Genomic DNA, 15,841 nt, shown 5'->3' on the forward strand with positions numbered 1-15,841 from the left:
AGAAGTACAGTGAGTAGACTCCTGTTCCTTGTTCTTGTAGAGGAACTACCTGAATAGCATCTTTTTCTAGTAGTGCTAGAACTTCCTGTTGAAGCAGAGTTATGTGTTCTGTGGACATTGGACGCTGCCTGGGTGGTATGTTTGGGGGGGGGGGGTTGCTGTGAGTTCTAGGCAGTAGCCATGTTGGATAATTTGTCTTACCCACTTGCCTGTTGTGATGGAATTCCAGACAGGTAGGAACTGTGATAGTCTGCCTCCCACAGGAGTGGAATGCTGTAGGGGAGGCAGAGGGAAGTCACTGTTTGGGAGTGGAAGAGAAGCGGTTATTACCTCTACCTCTTCCCTTGTTGTTATTGCCTCTGTATCCTCCTCTAAAGTAGATTTTATTAGAGGAGGTGTGTGTTTTAAAAGATGATGTGGTATCTGCGCCGGTTTGCTTGGAGCCTCCTCTATAAGAGGAGCAACGAAAAGAACATCTTGTTTGGGTGGATTGTAATGCACCCATAGACTTAGCAGTGTCCGTGTTCTTTTTCATCTTTTCCAGTGTATTATCTACTTCCGGCCCGAACAGTTGGTTCTGATTGAAGGGCTGGTTTAGGATGGTAGTTTGTACTTCTGGTTTGAAACCTGAAATGCGTAACCATGCATGACGTCAGAGAATAACACTAGTATTAACTGCTCTGGATGCTGTGTCAGCTACATCTAGTGCGCATTTAATTGAGGCATTAGATATTAATTTGCCTTCTTGTAAGAGCTCTGCTGCCTGATCCTTGTATTGATCTGGTAGGTGTTCCATTAGCTTTTTTAATTGGTCGTAATGAGCCCTGTTGTATCGTGAGAGTAAGGCTTGTATGTTTGCTATGCGCCATATGTTTGTTGCTTGTGCAGCAATTCTTTTCCCTGACCCATCAATAATCTTGGATTCTTTGTCAGGCGGAGGTGTGTCACCAGAAGTTTGAGAATTGGCCCTTTTACATGCATTTGACACTACCAAAGAGTCTAATGGCAGATGTCCCTTAATGTATACTGGATCAGCTGGTGCTGGCCTGTACTTTTTCTCTATTCTGGGATTTAACACTCTACACCTTACTGGATCTTTAAAAATGTCCGGAGCATGCTTAATGACTCCTTTGATCATGGGTAATATTTGAGTAGACCTTTGTGACTGTTCAAAAGTGTCTAATAAGAAGTCCTCCTCAATGGCGTCAGAGTGCATAGGAACCCCATGGTAAAGTGCAGCTGTTTAGTAAATGATTAAACCCAATACTATCCTCTGGAGGGGAGGGTTTTGTTGGGTTGTACTGAGGATCAGGGATGTCTGGTGCATTGATTGGTGCAAAATTATATGCATCGTCTTCCTTGGGATATTCTGTGTTGATATCCTCATCTAAAGGGTATGTATGTGTCTCTGGTACATCATCCCCACCACCCAAATCATACTCCTCGTCAGTGTGGGTGATGATGCAGGAGATTGGATAGGAGAAGTTATAGGTTCAATATATGGATTAATAGGACAGGAAGAAGGTGAAGGAGAGGAAGGGTGCATTGGAGAAGTTGCACAATCCTTTTTGGCAGGAACCACAGGTGTAAGTGGTGTGTCTGCTGGCCTTTTTTTGTAAGAAATTGCTTCCACGTGTCCAGTTTTTGGGTTAATATGGACTTTTTTCTGTCTAGGATCTGGTGTAAACAGATCTTCCTCCTCTATAATCTTCTTCGGCGTCGATTTTTTCGGTGCCGATAGAGGTTGCTTAATGTTCTTTGCCTTAGAAGGAGTGATCGAGTCTTGTGGCAATGTTTTCGGTGCCGAAGGTGTCCTATGTTTGTCTGTAGTCTTTGGTACCGATATTGGTGGTTTCGGCGTGGAAACAGGTTTTGCTGGGCCTGCGGCGCCAGAATCTGGCTTCCCTTCTTTGTTTTTGGAACCGGAAAGTTTCTGAGTAGAAGCTTTCGGCTCCGGTACTGTCTTTGGCTTCGGCACCGATGTGTCTTTTTGTACGGGTGATGAAGGGTCTTTGTCTCTGGGCACCGAAGGACGTTTTGGCTTCGGTGTCGAAGGATTTTTCTGTGCCAATGGAGGAGGTGGAATTGGCACTTGTTTTTTCGGAGCAGAGCCCGAAGGCAGGGCGGTAGAGGGTAAATTTCGGTCTTGACTGGGCCCCCTGGGCGGAGTGCCGACCGTTGCCTTTTGTTTGGGTAGTGTGTGTTGTGCAGGGGGAGAGGTACTCATGGGTTGTCGAGATGGAATCGAATCGTCCGAGTCCTCTGCCCCCGATATGATCTGGAGATCAGACGAGTCTTCCTCGGCGACGAGTGGAGCCTCGTCCTCGGAGATATCTTCGATCGGATCTTCATCCGCGGAGGCGTCTTCTTCGACGATCTCCTCTTCAAAGATGGCCTCCGGTGCTGGCGCTGATCTCCTCATCTCGTGTCGACGGGCCCTCCGATCCCGAATGGTCTTTTTCGATCGGAAGGAGGCACAGGCTGTGCAGGTCGACTTGTCGTGTTCTGGCGAGAGACAGAGGTTGCAAACCTCGTGATGGTCGCTATGAGGGAATTTTGCTCGACATACCGGGCATCTCTTGAATGGAGTTCTGTCCATGAGGCGTAGGCCGTACGGCGCCGATAGGCCCAACGGCCCGCGTCGAAGCACCGGGATGTAGCTGGTGATGTCGAAAGTCTGTTCGACGTCGAAGAAGTTTATTTAAATTTTCACGCTTTGAAAATGCAGAAAAGTTGTTTTCTAGCCGGAGCGGAAAACTTTCATCCGAACCCAGTGGCGGAAAAAAACAATCTGAGGATGGAGTCGATGACCATGCGCAGTATTGTCCAAGGGAGGAGTCACCTATCTCGTGACTACAAAGACTTCTTCCAAGAAGACAACCTGCAATCATCCGAGCCCAACACTAGGTGGCGATCTATTGCGAAATGTACAATCTGCAGCTCATATGCCTCGAACATACATATTTTTATAAATACATTGTGTGGTTCTTTTTCACTTAACCTATACCAATAAGATAACATTCTGGTAAAACAAGCTGCTTTACACTCTTTCTGGATTAAGCCTGAAGGCTGCTCCACACAGCTACCACTTCGAGAGCTTTCTACGGTTGGTACCAGGTCAGCCACAGGTAAGTGGTACCACAGGTACCCAGGGCACCATGACCAAGGAAGGCCTTTAAAGGCTGCAGAACTTATTGTGCCACCTTTAGAGGTGATGTACCTTTACACTCACACACTGCCTTTGCAGGCTGCGTGTCTTGGTGCAGAACAAAGTGACGAGTGAACATGGCCCCCAACCCTGTGTGCCATGCCTACAGCCCACTGCCTTAGGGTAGATCCGTCACCCCTCTAGCTGGGAGCACTATACCAGTGGTGAGGGTACAGGTGCATGAGCCCTGTACCCCTACAGCGTCTAAGTCCATTCTTAGAAATGTTAAGTGCAGTGCTGCCATTAAGAGTATATGGTGCTGGGAGTTTGTCATTACGGACTCCACAGCACCATAATGGCTACCCTGAAAACTGAGAAGTTTGGTATCAAACTTTTCAGCACATTAAACCCACACTGATGCCAGTGTGGGATTTAATGTAAAATTCGCACAGAGGGCATCTTAGAGATGCCCCCTGAAAATTGACCTACCACTAGGTCCAGGCTGAGTGGCTGCTTTCAGCTGCCACCACTAAACAGGTATCTGGACCCCTGGGTCTAGAGTCTGCTGCTCTCAGGGCCTGAAACAATGCACATCCTGGGACGAGGTGCTAACCCTCCTCCCCAGGATAGGCAGGGTCTACGAAGGAGAAGCTTCAAAGGCTTGCCGCCTTTGTGAGCTTCCCCAGGCCACATGCTGCTCTCAGCAACTGGTCCCCACCCACTGGTTCTGACCCCCACTTTGATCGGGAGAACCGGCGGGAAAAAGAAGTGAGGAAGAGAGTTGTTCCCACCTCTGCCTATTCCACCCCACAGGTGGGGGAGGGGTGGTGAAGCACAACTCCTAGTCCCCGCCATCTTACAGGTGGGGGACCCAGCCAACCAGGGAGAGGCATATGCCCCCCCTCCCACTGGAGGATGGCATAATTGGGGTTGTACCCACCCCATGGAAGGGACCCATTTGTCCCAACCTTTTACCTACCTGTAACACCCCTAAATCTAGTATTTAGGGCCACCCCTGTACCTTGCTTCCTCATACAAGAACGCAGAAGATGAAAAGAAGGACTGAACAGATGTGCCGAAGCTACCAAGAGGACGCTCACTGACTTGGCCCCAGCCCTACCGGCCTGTCCCCACCTCGAACCTGCTCCAGCGAAATCCTGGTGTGTCCTGCAGCAAGCAACCTCGAGAAACCCGGAGGACCTGCTTGCCTTCCATCCCAAAGGCTCTGTCTCCCGTGAACACCGGATTAGTTAATCAACAGACTCCAGCTCCTCAAGGATCTGGGGGTCTGCACCACTCTGCACCCGATGCCCAGGGCCCGAGCTCGAGTGGCCCAACACCATGAGAGGGTCTCCTCGGCAATCCTTACCCGAGATTCGGTGAAGCCTGACCTGCATCAAGCCTCCAGTCGACTCCTGCAGCCTGAAACCGGAAGGTCACCCAACCGTGGCCAGTAGCTGGTAAGAAGATCTGGATCTAAAAGTCACCCCTGCACCAGATGCCCCCTGGCCTTGGGTGGCTCAACTGACGGTGCCTAACCAACCCCCAGCATCCCAACTTACCTCTCCAAGTGATGGTTGCACCCAGAAGACTTGTGTCCCCGAGCCTGCAGTGTGTTTGCAAACCGAAGACTCCCAATTGAAAGCTACAGGGCGCCAGACGTCAAAGCAGCACTCTACACCCTGCCGCCCCAGTGACGCGGAGGGTGCACCTTTTGTGCTGGCTTGAAACCCCATTTGCCCCGAGCTTCAGTCCAGGAGCTTTGCTCCCTCAACCCTGTGGCCTGCTTGTGAGCAGCCACCAACTGGAGGCCCCCTACCCCCATTGGATAACATTCAATCAATCAATCAGGGGGATTGTAAGCGTGCTAATCACACGTGAAGGTCTCAAGGTGTGTGGGGGGAGGAGAGGAGGTCAGCAGGTCCGTTTAGCCGAAGAGCCAGGTCTTGAGGGTCTTCTTGAAGGTGTTCAGGGAGGGTGCGTGTCTGATGTCTGCCGGTAGTTCGTTCCAGGTCTTGGCCGCAATTTTCGAGAAGGATCTTCCACCTGCTCTGTGGATGCGCGGGGTTTTGGCAAGTGCAAGGTTGGCAGATCGGAGGTTTCTTTTGGGTATGTGGAAGGTGATTGTGTCATTGAGGTATTTGAGTCCGTTGTTTTGTAGGCATTTGTGGGTGTGAGTGAGGATTTTAAAGGTGATCTTCTCCACGGGGAGCCAGTGGAGCTTTCGCAGGTGTTGACTGATGTGTTTGTGCCGGGGGATGCCGAGGACGAGTCTGGTGGCGGTGTTCTGTATAGTCTGGAGTTTGCAGAGTAGGAACTTGTTGATTCCGGCGTAGAATGCTTTTTCATAGTTTAGTCTGCTGGTGATGAGTGCGTGAGTGACTGTCTTCCTTGTCTCAGGGGAAATCCATTCGAAGATCTTTCGAAGTATGCAGAGGGTGTTGAAGCAGCTGAATGTGACGGCATTGACTGGTCGGTTCACGGTGAGTAATGAGTAAAGTATGATGCCGAGGTTCTTGGCGTGGTCTGAGTGGGGTGGGTGGGCTTCCTATGGTGGTCGGCCACCAGGTGTTGTCCCATGCTTACAGGGTGGTTCAGAGGTTGAAGATTTCAGTCTTCTTGGCGTTGAGTTTAAGGCAGCTGTTGATCAGCCAGACTGCTATTTCTTGTATTCCTTTCTGGAAATTGAGTTTGGCAGAGGTGGAGTCTCGGGTGAGGGAGAGGTTGAGCTGGGTGTCGTCGGCGTTGGATACTATGTTGAGGCTGCGTGGGGGACCATGCAGATGTTGAAGAGGGTCGGGCTCAGTGATGACCCCTGAGGCACTCCACAGGTGATTTGTCTCAGCGCTCTGCACCCAGCCACCCTAGTGCCGCTGAGGTTTGTAACAAGAGTGCATCCTTGACCATGGGGGAACCCCGAGTCTACCCCCAGCACCTTAACTCCCACTACCAAATACTTACCCTAAAACCGATAACACTATTTTCCTCCATAGGATAACATTGACTGTTTTTCTGTGAAAAGTTTCTAAGTGTGGAGTTTGAAAACCTAAAGAAATTCTTTAACATTGTACTATTCAACAAAAACGGTTTTACTTGCCTGTTTACAGGAAATGTCCCAGAGTAGTGTCTAGGTATGCTACTCTGTGTAAAAAAAGTAATCCAAAAAGTAACTTACCTGGTCATTTACTTAAAAGCCCATTCAAGTCTATGTACTGTATTTACAAAGTATTGCATTTCTCTGCAACCATACTGTAAGTCAAAACAAAGTGCATATGCAATTACAATTCAAACTGTTTACAAACTGCATTACTTCTGTAAAGTATCTATTGCCTACCTGTGCCGGGCTTGCATGTTCTAGAAAATAAAATAAGTAAAAGAATACATGTATACAAAAACAATTGGTCTGAAGTTCAGTGTTTGAGTGTGTTAATTCATTTGCTGTCTGAGTGTGTACAACAAATGCTTAACACTGTCCTCTGATACTGCCTTGCTGCTCGACCACAGTACCACAAATAGGGAGTGAGGTGCTATCCAACTTTACCTCTGCCTACCTTTGGGGTTTCACTGGACTCTGTGCACACTATTTCTCACTTTGGTATAGTGTATATAGAGCCAGCTTCCTACAGTGTGGGTTTAATAACCAAAGTTCCCAGTTTGCAGCAAAGTCATTATGGTGCTGTGGAGTTCGGAATGACAAACTTCCAGGACCATATAATCTTTATGGTATTACTGCACTTACAATGTCTAAGAATTGGTGTAGATATTGTAGGGGTACAGGGCTCATGCACCTGTACCCTCACCACTAGAGGGTACAGGTGCATCTCCCCCGAGAGGGGCGAGAGAGAGGAGAGGAGAGGAGAGGAGAGGAGAGGAGAGGAGAGGAGAGGAGAGAGAGAGGAGAGAGAGAAAACATCAGCAGTTCAGAAAAAAGTGGGGGCAACCATGCAGAAAGAGGGCACTTTCGCACAGTAAGATATTATCTACTTTTACCTCTGCTTACCTTATGTTTCGACTGGACTGTGCACACTATACTTTACTTGCGTATAGTATATACAGAGCCATCTTCCTACATCATGCAGGCCCAGAGACCTCCAAAAACCCTGGGAGGACTGCCTTCCTTCAACAAAGACTCGAAATCTCCAGTGGACAGTGGACCTGTCCAAAAAGAAACCAATTCCAAAGCTCAAAAACTCTGCCCGGAGGAACCGTGAACTCGCCTCCGGACCCACCTCTGCACCAGACACCCACGGCCAGAGCCCAAGTGGCTCACCGGTCCTGCGAAGGTTCCCCAGCAATTCTGAGCCTGTTATGGGCTGAACCCTGCCAGACTCCTCCTTGAATACTCCCCCCTGACTGCAAAATGCCAGCTAAGAGTTTTCTGACACCCATGGATACCCCTGCACCCAAAGCCACTGGGCCTTGGGGACCTCAACCTTCAGTGTCCCTATGTCCCCTAGTAGCTCTATTTACCTGGGCAGCTGTGATCCGTCCTCCTTGCCCGAGCTTGCAGCCTTTCTTCAATGCTTATCTCCCCCACTGGATAACATTGGGCGCCCGAAGCAGTGTTTGGCACTCTGCAGACGGCCGCCCCTATGCCTCTGAGGGTGTACGTTTGGTGCTGCCTTGAGGCCCACCTTGTACTTACCTTAACTCCAGGAGATCGACCCTTGACATTGCTTTACTCACCTGTGAGCAACACGACTTAGAGTACGCCCAGTCTCTATTGGTTAACATACTGAACACAACCCTGAATTTGACCTCTGCACCCGGCCGCCCCTATGCCACTGGTGATACACTCTTGGAACTGATTTGAACCCTGCCTTGTAGTGATTAATCCCGAAGACTGAATCAGTAAGTTAAGTGATTGCCTGCAAAAACTGCATTCCTCCCAATTGGTTAACATTGCAAAGCTTGAAAATTGCACTAAGTGTCCACTTTATAAAGTGGAAAGTATTTTCCCAGAAAAACTTACTTACCTTTTTGTGAACATGAATGTTATTTTTCTAAAATGTATCTGGATCTACTTTAAGAGTTGTCTGTCATTTATTAGTCCTATGGAAACATGGTCCTAACTAGGACTGCCCAGTAGGGCCCAAACACCAGGTCCAAACTTTCTTCTCTAAAGGCAATGCACAGATAAGCTTAAGGATATATATATATATATATATATATATATATATATATATATATATAAATTTCGAAAACACACGATCCTGGTTCCTCGGATCGCTTCACAATTAAGGGCACACCAAGCCGTATCAGAGTTTTAAACGCCATATTTATTTTCAGCTCTGCACAAATCAAGTCAAACAAACGCGTTTCGGCGTTGCCGCCTTCGTCAGTGTCGCGTTTGTTTAAAACTCTGATACGGCTTGGTGTTCCCTTAATTGTGAAGCGATCCGAGGAACCAGGATCGTGTGTTTTCGAAATAGTGGCGCACCCCACTGTGCGGTAAGGAGGCACCCGAGGCTATGAGAGGAGCGACGGTTGGTGGAAAGAGATAGATATATATATATATATATATATATATATATATATATATCTATATCTATATATATATATAGATATATCTATATATATCTATATATATCTATCTATCTCAAAGTCTAAACAGGAAGCCCCAAATTGAAGCAAAGCCACACGAAGTTCAGGTCAGCACGTTTATTTGCATCCATTTCACTGCTCGCTCCTTGACAGCTTTCAGAGCAATCTTTGAACATGAAAAGCCGACGCGTTTCAGGAAATAATCCTTTCATCAGAGGCAATGTTCACGAAGGGCTGGAAGAGCAGTTTCTGGCCGCGTCTGCTCATATAATCACTGGCACCTGCCACAGTGGGCGTGGCTAGATCGCAAAGCCTTCTGTGCCTTGTAGTACGCTGGCCCTCTTCCCACAGTGGGGCCACTCAACAGTCCTTGCAATTTGAACCAAGTATTCACCAAGTGGAGTAAAGTAAAGCGCTGTAAGCCCTCAGATTGCGCTTTGCAGCAGTGAAATCGTGCTCAAGGCAGCACCACCTGCATTGGAGCTGCTCTTGTCTTCGTTCAGTCTTTGCAAGCCCCTTCTCAGAGCCTGCACAAACCCTTCATAAGGTGGGCCTCGCTTCTCGACTGGGCAAACAGCCGGTATTCATCAAAATCTAAACAGGAAGCCCCAAATTGAAGCAAAGCCACACGAAGTTCAGATCAGCACGTTTATTTGCATCCATTTCACTGCTCGCTCCTTGACAGCTTTCAGAGCAATCTTTGAACATGAAAAGCCGACGCATTTCAGGAAATAATCCTTTCATCAGAGGCAATGTTCACGAAGGGCTGGAAGAGCAGTTTCTGGCTGCGTCTGCTCATATAATCACTGGCACCTGCCACAGTGGGCGTGGCTAGATCGCAAAGCCTTCTGTGCCTTGTAGTACGCTGGCCCTCTTCCCACAGTGGGGCCACTCAACAGTCCTTGCAATTATATATATATATATATATATATATATATACACATATATATATATACACATATATATATATACACATACACACATACATACACACACAAACATTAAAACGAATAATAAAACCTCTTTCGAAGCAGCACCCTGGAACAAAGGAAATCATTGCTCAAATACCTTTTCTGTTTTTTCCTCCTCCTTATCTTTTTCTTTCTCCTTCTCGTCAGTTTTGTCAGAAGACAATATTACCAATGTAAGTTTTCGAACAATTTGCTTTGCCTCCATAATTTCTCGTTTATGTTCTTCAAGAATTGTGTTATCCATCGGCAGAAGCTGAGGAAAATTAATCAAATGATCTTTTAGCATGTAACTGAAAATAAAAGCTTGCTTTTCATGTCAACAAGAAAACATTAAACAACTAGAAGAAAAATTCATTTATTTTTTGTAATTTATTTATTTGACCCGGAGGTATAAGAGCACTTTACATAAGGGAACAACGTGTTACAAGTCGCAAAAGTTTCACAGTAGTTACAGAATGAATAAATATAAAATACAGGAGTGGTTTAACGAACACGAAAATCAGGGTCAGAAAGACCAGGGAAAGCTGGTAATCCACAGTAACGAGACAGCAGCTGGGATGAAAACGAGACAAATGTCCTAAGTCCAGCTGGGTAGGTGGCGGCCATAGCGGTGAGCCAGAGCCACCTTAACTATGAGCCATATTAAGATAGCCCAGGATGCCTTGGAATTAAACAGTAGAACGGTGCTAATACTTGTCCAGCACAAACAATGCAAAAACAAGGGCTCAATGAGAACTCCGGTTCCGACAACTACAATTGCTGGCGCATGGTCACCATCCGTAAATTTCAAATACCTCAATGCCATGGAGTCACCCAACAAGAAGGGAATTAGGGCAGGTTATTAAAAATGTAGGAGTTGTCACACCTAATTATTTTCATCATTTTTTGGGAACACACCGGCTAGTAATCTTGAACTCTACTGCTGGTCCAGTGCACTGTGTATGTGCTCTGATACCAAAAACATGTCAAAATTGGCTTCAAACATGGTTGGCACATTTGACTTTCCTTATAAGGCCAGAGTATATGGTGCAGAACGAATAGTTTCTTACCCGTCTGTGTAGTTTTGCAGCTTGAAGATCTTTCTGGATTCACTATGCTGTGCCTTATTCTGCGGTCTAGTGGTTCGGTCGGAATCTTAGTCTTTTCTTTCTTTTTTTTTTCCGTAGCCCAGATGGGCGTCGACATCCCACCTTTTGGTGTACTTCCTGTGACGTCGGCACTCTTCCTGCGGAACCTCCCACCTTTGGGCGCCATCTTCGGATTCTTGTTTCTTGTGTTTTGTTTGTGAATCCTTTGGCAATGTTTTCTATTTCTTCTTCAAGTAAGTGATTTTTCCGCTTTGTCCTTTAAGGTGTCTGTTTCTCTATTGATCTTGTATTTACCACCTTCTTCTCCTGCCTTGTCTTTCTGGCGGAGGTGGGTGGGTTCGCTAGTGGATTCACTATGCTGTGCATAGACTTTGTAGCGGTTTGTAATGTTTGTGGCAGCTGAGTGGAAGATGAGCGTTGGTTGCTGAATATATGTTGAAGCACCTTCTGTCCTACTTGTGCTTTCTTGTTCATTTGTATATCCACACAATAGTGCTTAGTGAACGTGTGCACTGAAGCCCATGTTGCCGCCAGGCATATGTCTTGAATGGGTGTGTTAGCCAGGAAGGCTATTGTTGCTCCCTTCTTCCTGGTAGAGTGGGCTCGTGCCCCTTCTGCTAGTTCTTGGCCTGCCTGTTTGTGGCAGAATTGTATAGTTTGTGCGATCCATCGTGCGATGGTCCCCTTTGTTACTGGTCTACCCAGGAAACTGCTCGCGAAGGACACAAGGAACTGCTTTGTTTTTCTATGCTCTTTAGTTCTTTCTATGTAATGCATTACTGCTCTTCTAGCGTCCAAAGTGTGCAGTGCCCTCTCTGCGCTTGTGGATGGTTTCTGAAAGAAGCTTGGTATTTGTACTGTCTGGTTCATGTGGAACCTCGACACCACCTTTGGCATAAAGTGTGGGTCAGTTCTCATTACCACCCTATCATTGTGTATCTGAATTTAGGTTTCTTGTAGTGTTAGCGCTTGTAGTTCGCTTGCCCTGCGCAGCGAGGTGATTGCCACCAGAAAGGCGGTCTTCATTGTCAGCATTTGTAGGGAGGCCTTACGGATGGGTTCAAAGGGCGCTTTAATGAGCTCTGTTAGGACTAAATTAAGGTTCCATGCCGGTGGCGGCATCCTCTTAGATGGTGCGATCCTCTTTGCCCTTACAGGAATCTCTTTACTATTTGTGATGTAAAGAAGCTCTTTCCCGTCTCTCCTCTTGTGTAGGCTACTATCGATGCTAGGTGTACACTTAGCGAGGATAACGAATAGTTTTCTTACCTGTCGGTATAGTTTTGCAGCTTGAAGATCTTTCTGGATTCACTATGCTGTGCATTATTCCGCGGTCTTGTGGTTGGGTCTGGAATCGTAGTCTTTTCTTTGTTTTTTTTTTTGTTTTTTGTAGCCCAGGTGGGCGTCGGCGTCACCCCTCTCTGGGTGTATTTCCGGTGACGTTGGCATGTTTCCTGCCGAAGCTCCCACTCTTGGGCGTCATCTTCGGAATCTTTTTTCCGTGTTTGTTCTGTTTCCGAAGTTATGGCAATGTTCCATTAAGTCATTTTCCGCTTTTAACCTTGAAGGTGTTTTGTTTTAGTATTTGTCTCTGTTTTAACCACCTTTTCTCTCTCCAGCCTCATCTTTCTGGCGGAGGTGGGTGGGTTTGCTAGTGAATCCAGAAAGACCTTCAAGCTGCAAAACTATACAGACAGGTAAGAAAACTATTCGTTTTGCAGCGTGAATCTTTCTGGATTCACTATGCTGTGCATTGACTTTGTAGCGGTTTCTCATTTCTGTGGCAGCTGGGTGGAAGATGAGCGTTGGTTATTGACTATGTGTTGAAGCACCTTTTGTCCGACTTGTGCTTCCCTGTTCATCTGTATATCCACGCAGTAGTGCTTCGTGAACGTGTGCACCGAAGCCCATGTTGCCGCCAGACATATGTCTAGTATGGGTGTGTTAGCCAGGAAGGCTATTGTAGCACCCTTTTTCCTAGTGGAGTGGACATGTGTCCCCTCTGCTAGTTCTTGTCCTGCTCGCTTGTGGCAGAGCTGTATTGTTTGTGCGATCCATTGTGCAATGGTCTCTTTGGTTACTGCTTTTCCCATGAAACTGTTGGCGAATGACACAAAGAACTGTTTTGTTTTCCTGTGTCCCTTCGTTCTCTCAATGTAGTGCATGACTGCCCTTCTGGCGTCCAGGGTGTGCAGAGCTCGCTCTGCGCTAGTGGCTGGTTTTTGGAAAAATCTCGGTATCTGTATAGACTGGTTCATGTGGAACTTGGACACCACCTTTGGCATGAAGTGTGGGTCAGTTCTCATCACAACCCTATCATTGTGTATTTGTATGTAGGGTTCTTGTAGCGTTAGTGACTGAAGTTCGCTTACTCTGCGTAAGGACGTTATTGCAACCAGGAAAGCTGTTTTCATTGTTAGCATCTCTAGGGAGGCTTTGTGAAGTGGTTCAAAAGGCTCTTTCATGAGTTCCGTAAGGACTATGTTGAAGTTCCATGCAGGTGGCGGCACCCGTTTTGGTGGTGCGATCCTCTTCGCTCCTTCCAGGAATCTTTTCACCACTTGTGATGTGAAGAAACTCTTGCACGTTTCTCCTCTTGTGTAAGCGACTATCGCTGCCAAGTGAACTCTTAGCGAGGATGAACGAAGGTTCCTCTCCAGCAGGTGCGTGAGGTACCTTAGCACTGTGGAGTCCTTCTTCATTTTATTGTGAAGCTTTTCTCTTCTGCACCACATTGTGAATCTTTTCCACTTCGCAACATAGCACTTCCGAGTGCTGGGTTTTCGTGCCTCCCGAAGAACCCTCAGGGTGCTTTCTGGTAGTTTTAAATGTGCAAACTCTATGTCCTCATGAGCCATGCCACCAGGCTCAGGCTCTCTGGTTCTGGGTGCAGCACTTCTCTGTTCTGCATGGAGAGCAGGTCTTTTCTTTTGCCAAATCTGTGGGGTGCACACTGTGTCATCTCCATGATCTGCGAGTACCATGTCTGTCTGGCCCACTGCGGTGCGACCAGTATCAGGGTCATGTTGCTCGTTCTGCATTTGCTGAGCACTCTGTGCATCAGCGGTATCGGGGGAAAAGCGTAAGCAAATGTCCTGGACCAATCTATCCATAGGGCATTCCCCGGGGATCCCTCCTCGGGCTATCCGGATGCGAAGTTTTGGCATTTTGCATTCTGGCGTGTGGCAAAAAGGTCAACCGATGGTGTTCCCCATCTGTCGAACAGCCACCTTGTCTCTTGTGCATTGAGCTCCCACTCGTGGGATGCCGATGTCTGTCTGCTGAGCCAATCTGCTTGTATGTTGTCCTTCCCTGGTAGGTGTATGGCTAGCAGGTCTATCTAGAGTTGGATGGCCCATCTCCATATCTCCTGTGCTAGCTTTGAAAGCATGGCTGACTGTGTCCCACCCTGCTTGTTGATGTAGAACATTACTGTGGTGTTGTCTGTTTGTATCAATACCTTGTGCTTGTACAGCATCGTTTGGAAAGCTTTTAATGCAAGGAAGATTGTCTTCAATTCCAGGTAATTGATGTGCTTGGTCGCATCCGCTGGTGTCCACAGTCCTCTCACTGAGTTCCTCCATGTGAGCGCCTCATCCCTTCAGGGATGCGTCTGTGGTGATGTTCACTGTTGGTGTTCGGGGCGTTTGAGGCTTTCCCCACGTTATGTTCTCCATGTTCCATCATGTCATTTCCTTCTGCACTGAGTGCGTTACAACCACTAGATCTTCCCAACGGCCTGTAGCTTGTGACCATTGCCCCTGTAGCCATTCTTGAATGGGTCTCATGTGGAGCCGTACATTTGGTACTAGGTGGATGCATGATGCCATCATGCCCATGATCTTGCTCGCAGTCCTCACTGTCCGAGCTTGCCCCTTCTGGTAGAGCAGAGTTTTTCACTAGCGCACTTGCCCTCTTCTCGCTGGGGACCACCTTGCCCTGCAAGGTGCTGATCTGTGCTCCAAAGAAAATCTTCACGTGTTCCGGTTCCATTGAGGATTTCTTCCAATGGATGGAGAACCCCAGGTTTATGAGCGTGGTCGTCACTGTTTTTGCGTGACGCTTGCATCTCTGGTATGAGTTTGCTTTTACTAGCCAGTCGTCCAGGTAAGGATATACGTGTATTCCTTTCCTTCGTAGGTGTGCTGCGACCGCTGCGAGGCACTTTGTGAAGACCCTTGGTGCTGATTTTAGCCCGAAGGCTAGTGTTATGAACTGGTAGTGGTTTTCTCCGATGGTGAATCTGAGCATATGCTTGTGCTTTCTGTTCATTGGGATGTGCAGGTAGGCATCCTTGAGGTCTATTGTGACCATGAAGTCCCCGATTTGCAATTGCGGGAGCACCTATTGCAGGGAGGTCATTTTGAACTTTTGCGTTCTTATGAATTTGTTCAGGAACCTTAGGTCCAGAATGGGTCTCATTGTTTCGTCTACTTTTGGTACCAGGAAGTACGTTGAGTATACGCCTTTGTTCCTTTCCCTGAAGGGTACTGGTTCTATGGCCTGCTTCTGCAGGGGATCCTTTGCTTCTTCCTGAAGACGCTCTAGTTGTTTGTTTGCCAGTGGTCTTCTTTTTGGTTTTCTGCTTGTTGGCCTCCCCTCCAACTCTATGCAGTATCCGAATTGGATGATGTTGAGAATCCATTTGTCTGATGTGATTTCTCTCCATTTTTGGAGGTAAAATCTTAATCTTCCCTCCCACTGGTGTTATGTGGTCGTAGGTGATTAGTTTGTGTAACACGTGATCGCTTTGTACGTGCTGCACCCTGGGATCTTTTCTGTGGGTGGGCACACAGTTTTTTTAAGTCACTTAGAGGCGGGCTGCTGACCCCCTCTTTTATTCTGTCCACGTCCATTTCCTCTCCCTCGAAAGGACTGGCCTCTTGGCTGGTACTGCCAGGACTGCTTATGCCGACCATGCTGAACTTGTGTGTGATGCCTGGTGCGTTTGTTGGAAAGCCTGGTGTGATGTACCTGGCTGGTTTCCACCTCTCCCGCTGGGTCTTCGTGACGGGGTGCCCCTTTTACCACCTCTGAACTGCAATGCTCCCATGGACCTTGCCGTTTCGTTATCCTTTTTCAGTTGGCTG

General features: G+C 47.4%; 1 protein-coding gene across 2 annotated transcripts in view; it reads right to left on the minus strand.

Moving 5' to 3' along the window:
• THOC2 (THO complex subunit 2) overlaps positions 1 to 15,841 on the minus strand; it is a 1,495,542-nt gene that overhangs the window by 1,267,167 nt on the left and 212,534 nt on the right. For both annotated transcript variants that reach the window (XM_078688746.1, XM_078688744.1), the window contains exon 10: positions 9,761 to 9,916. In XM_078688746.1, the coding sequence (XP_078544872.1) occupies positions 9,761 to 9,916 (156 nt within the window). The remainder of the gene's footprint in view (positions 1 to 9,760; positions 9,917 to 15,841) is intronic.

Source organism: Lissotriton helveticus, chromosome 4_1, assembly GCF_964261635.1.
Source record: "Lissotriton helveticus chromosome 4_1, aLisHel1.1, whole genome shotgun sequence".
Classification (NCBI taxonomy): domain Eukaryota; kingdom Metazoa; phylum Chordata; class Amphibia; order Caudata; family Salamandridae; genus Lissotriton; species Lissotriton helveticus.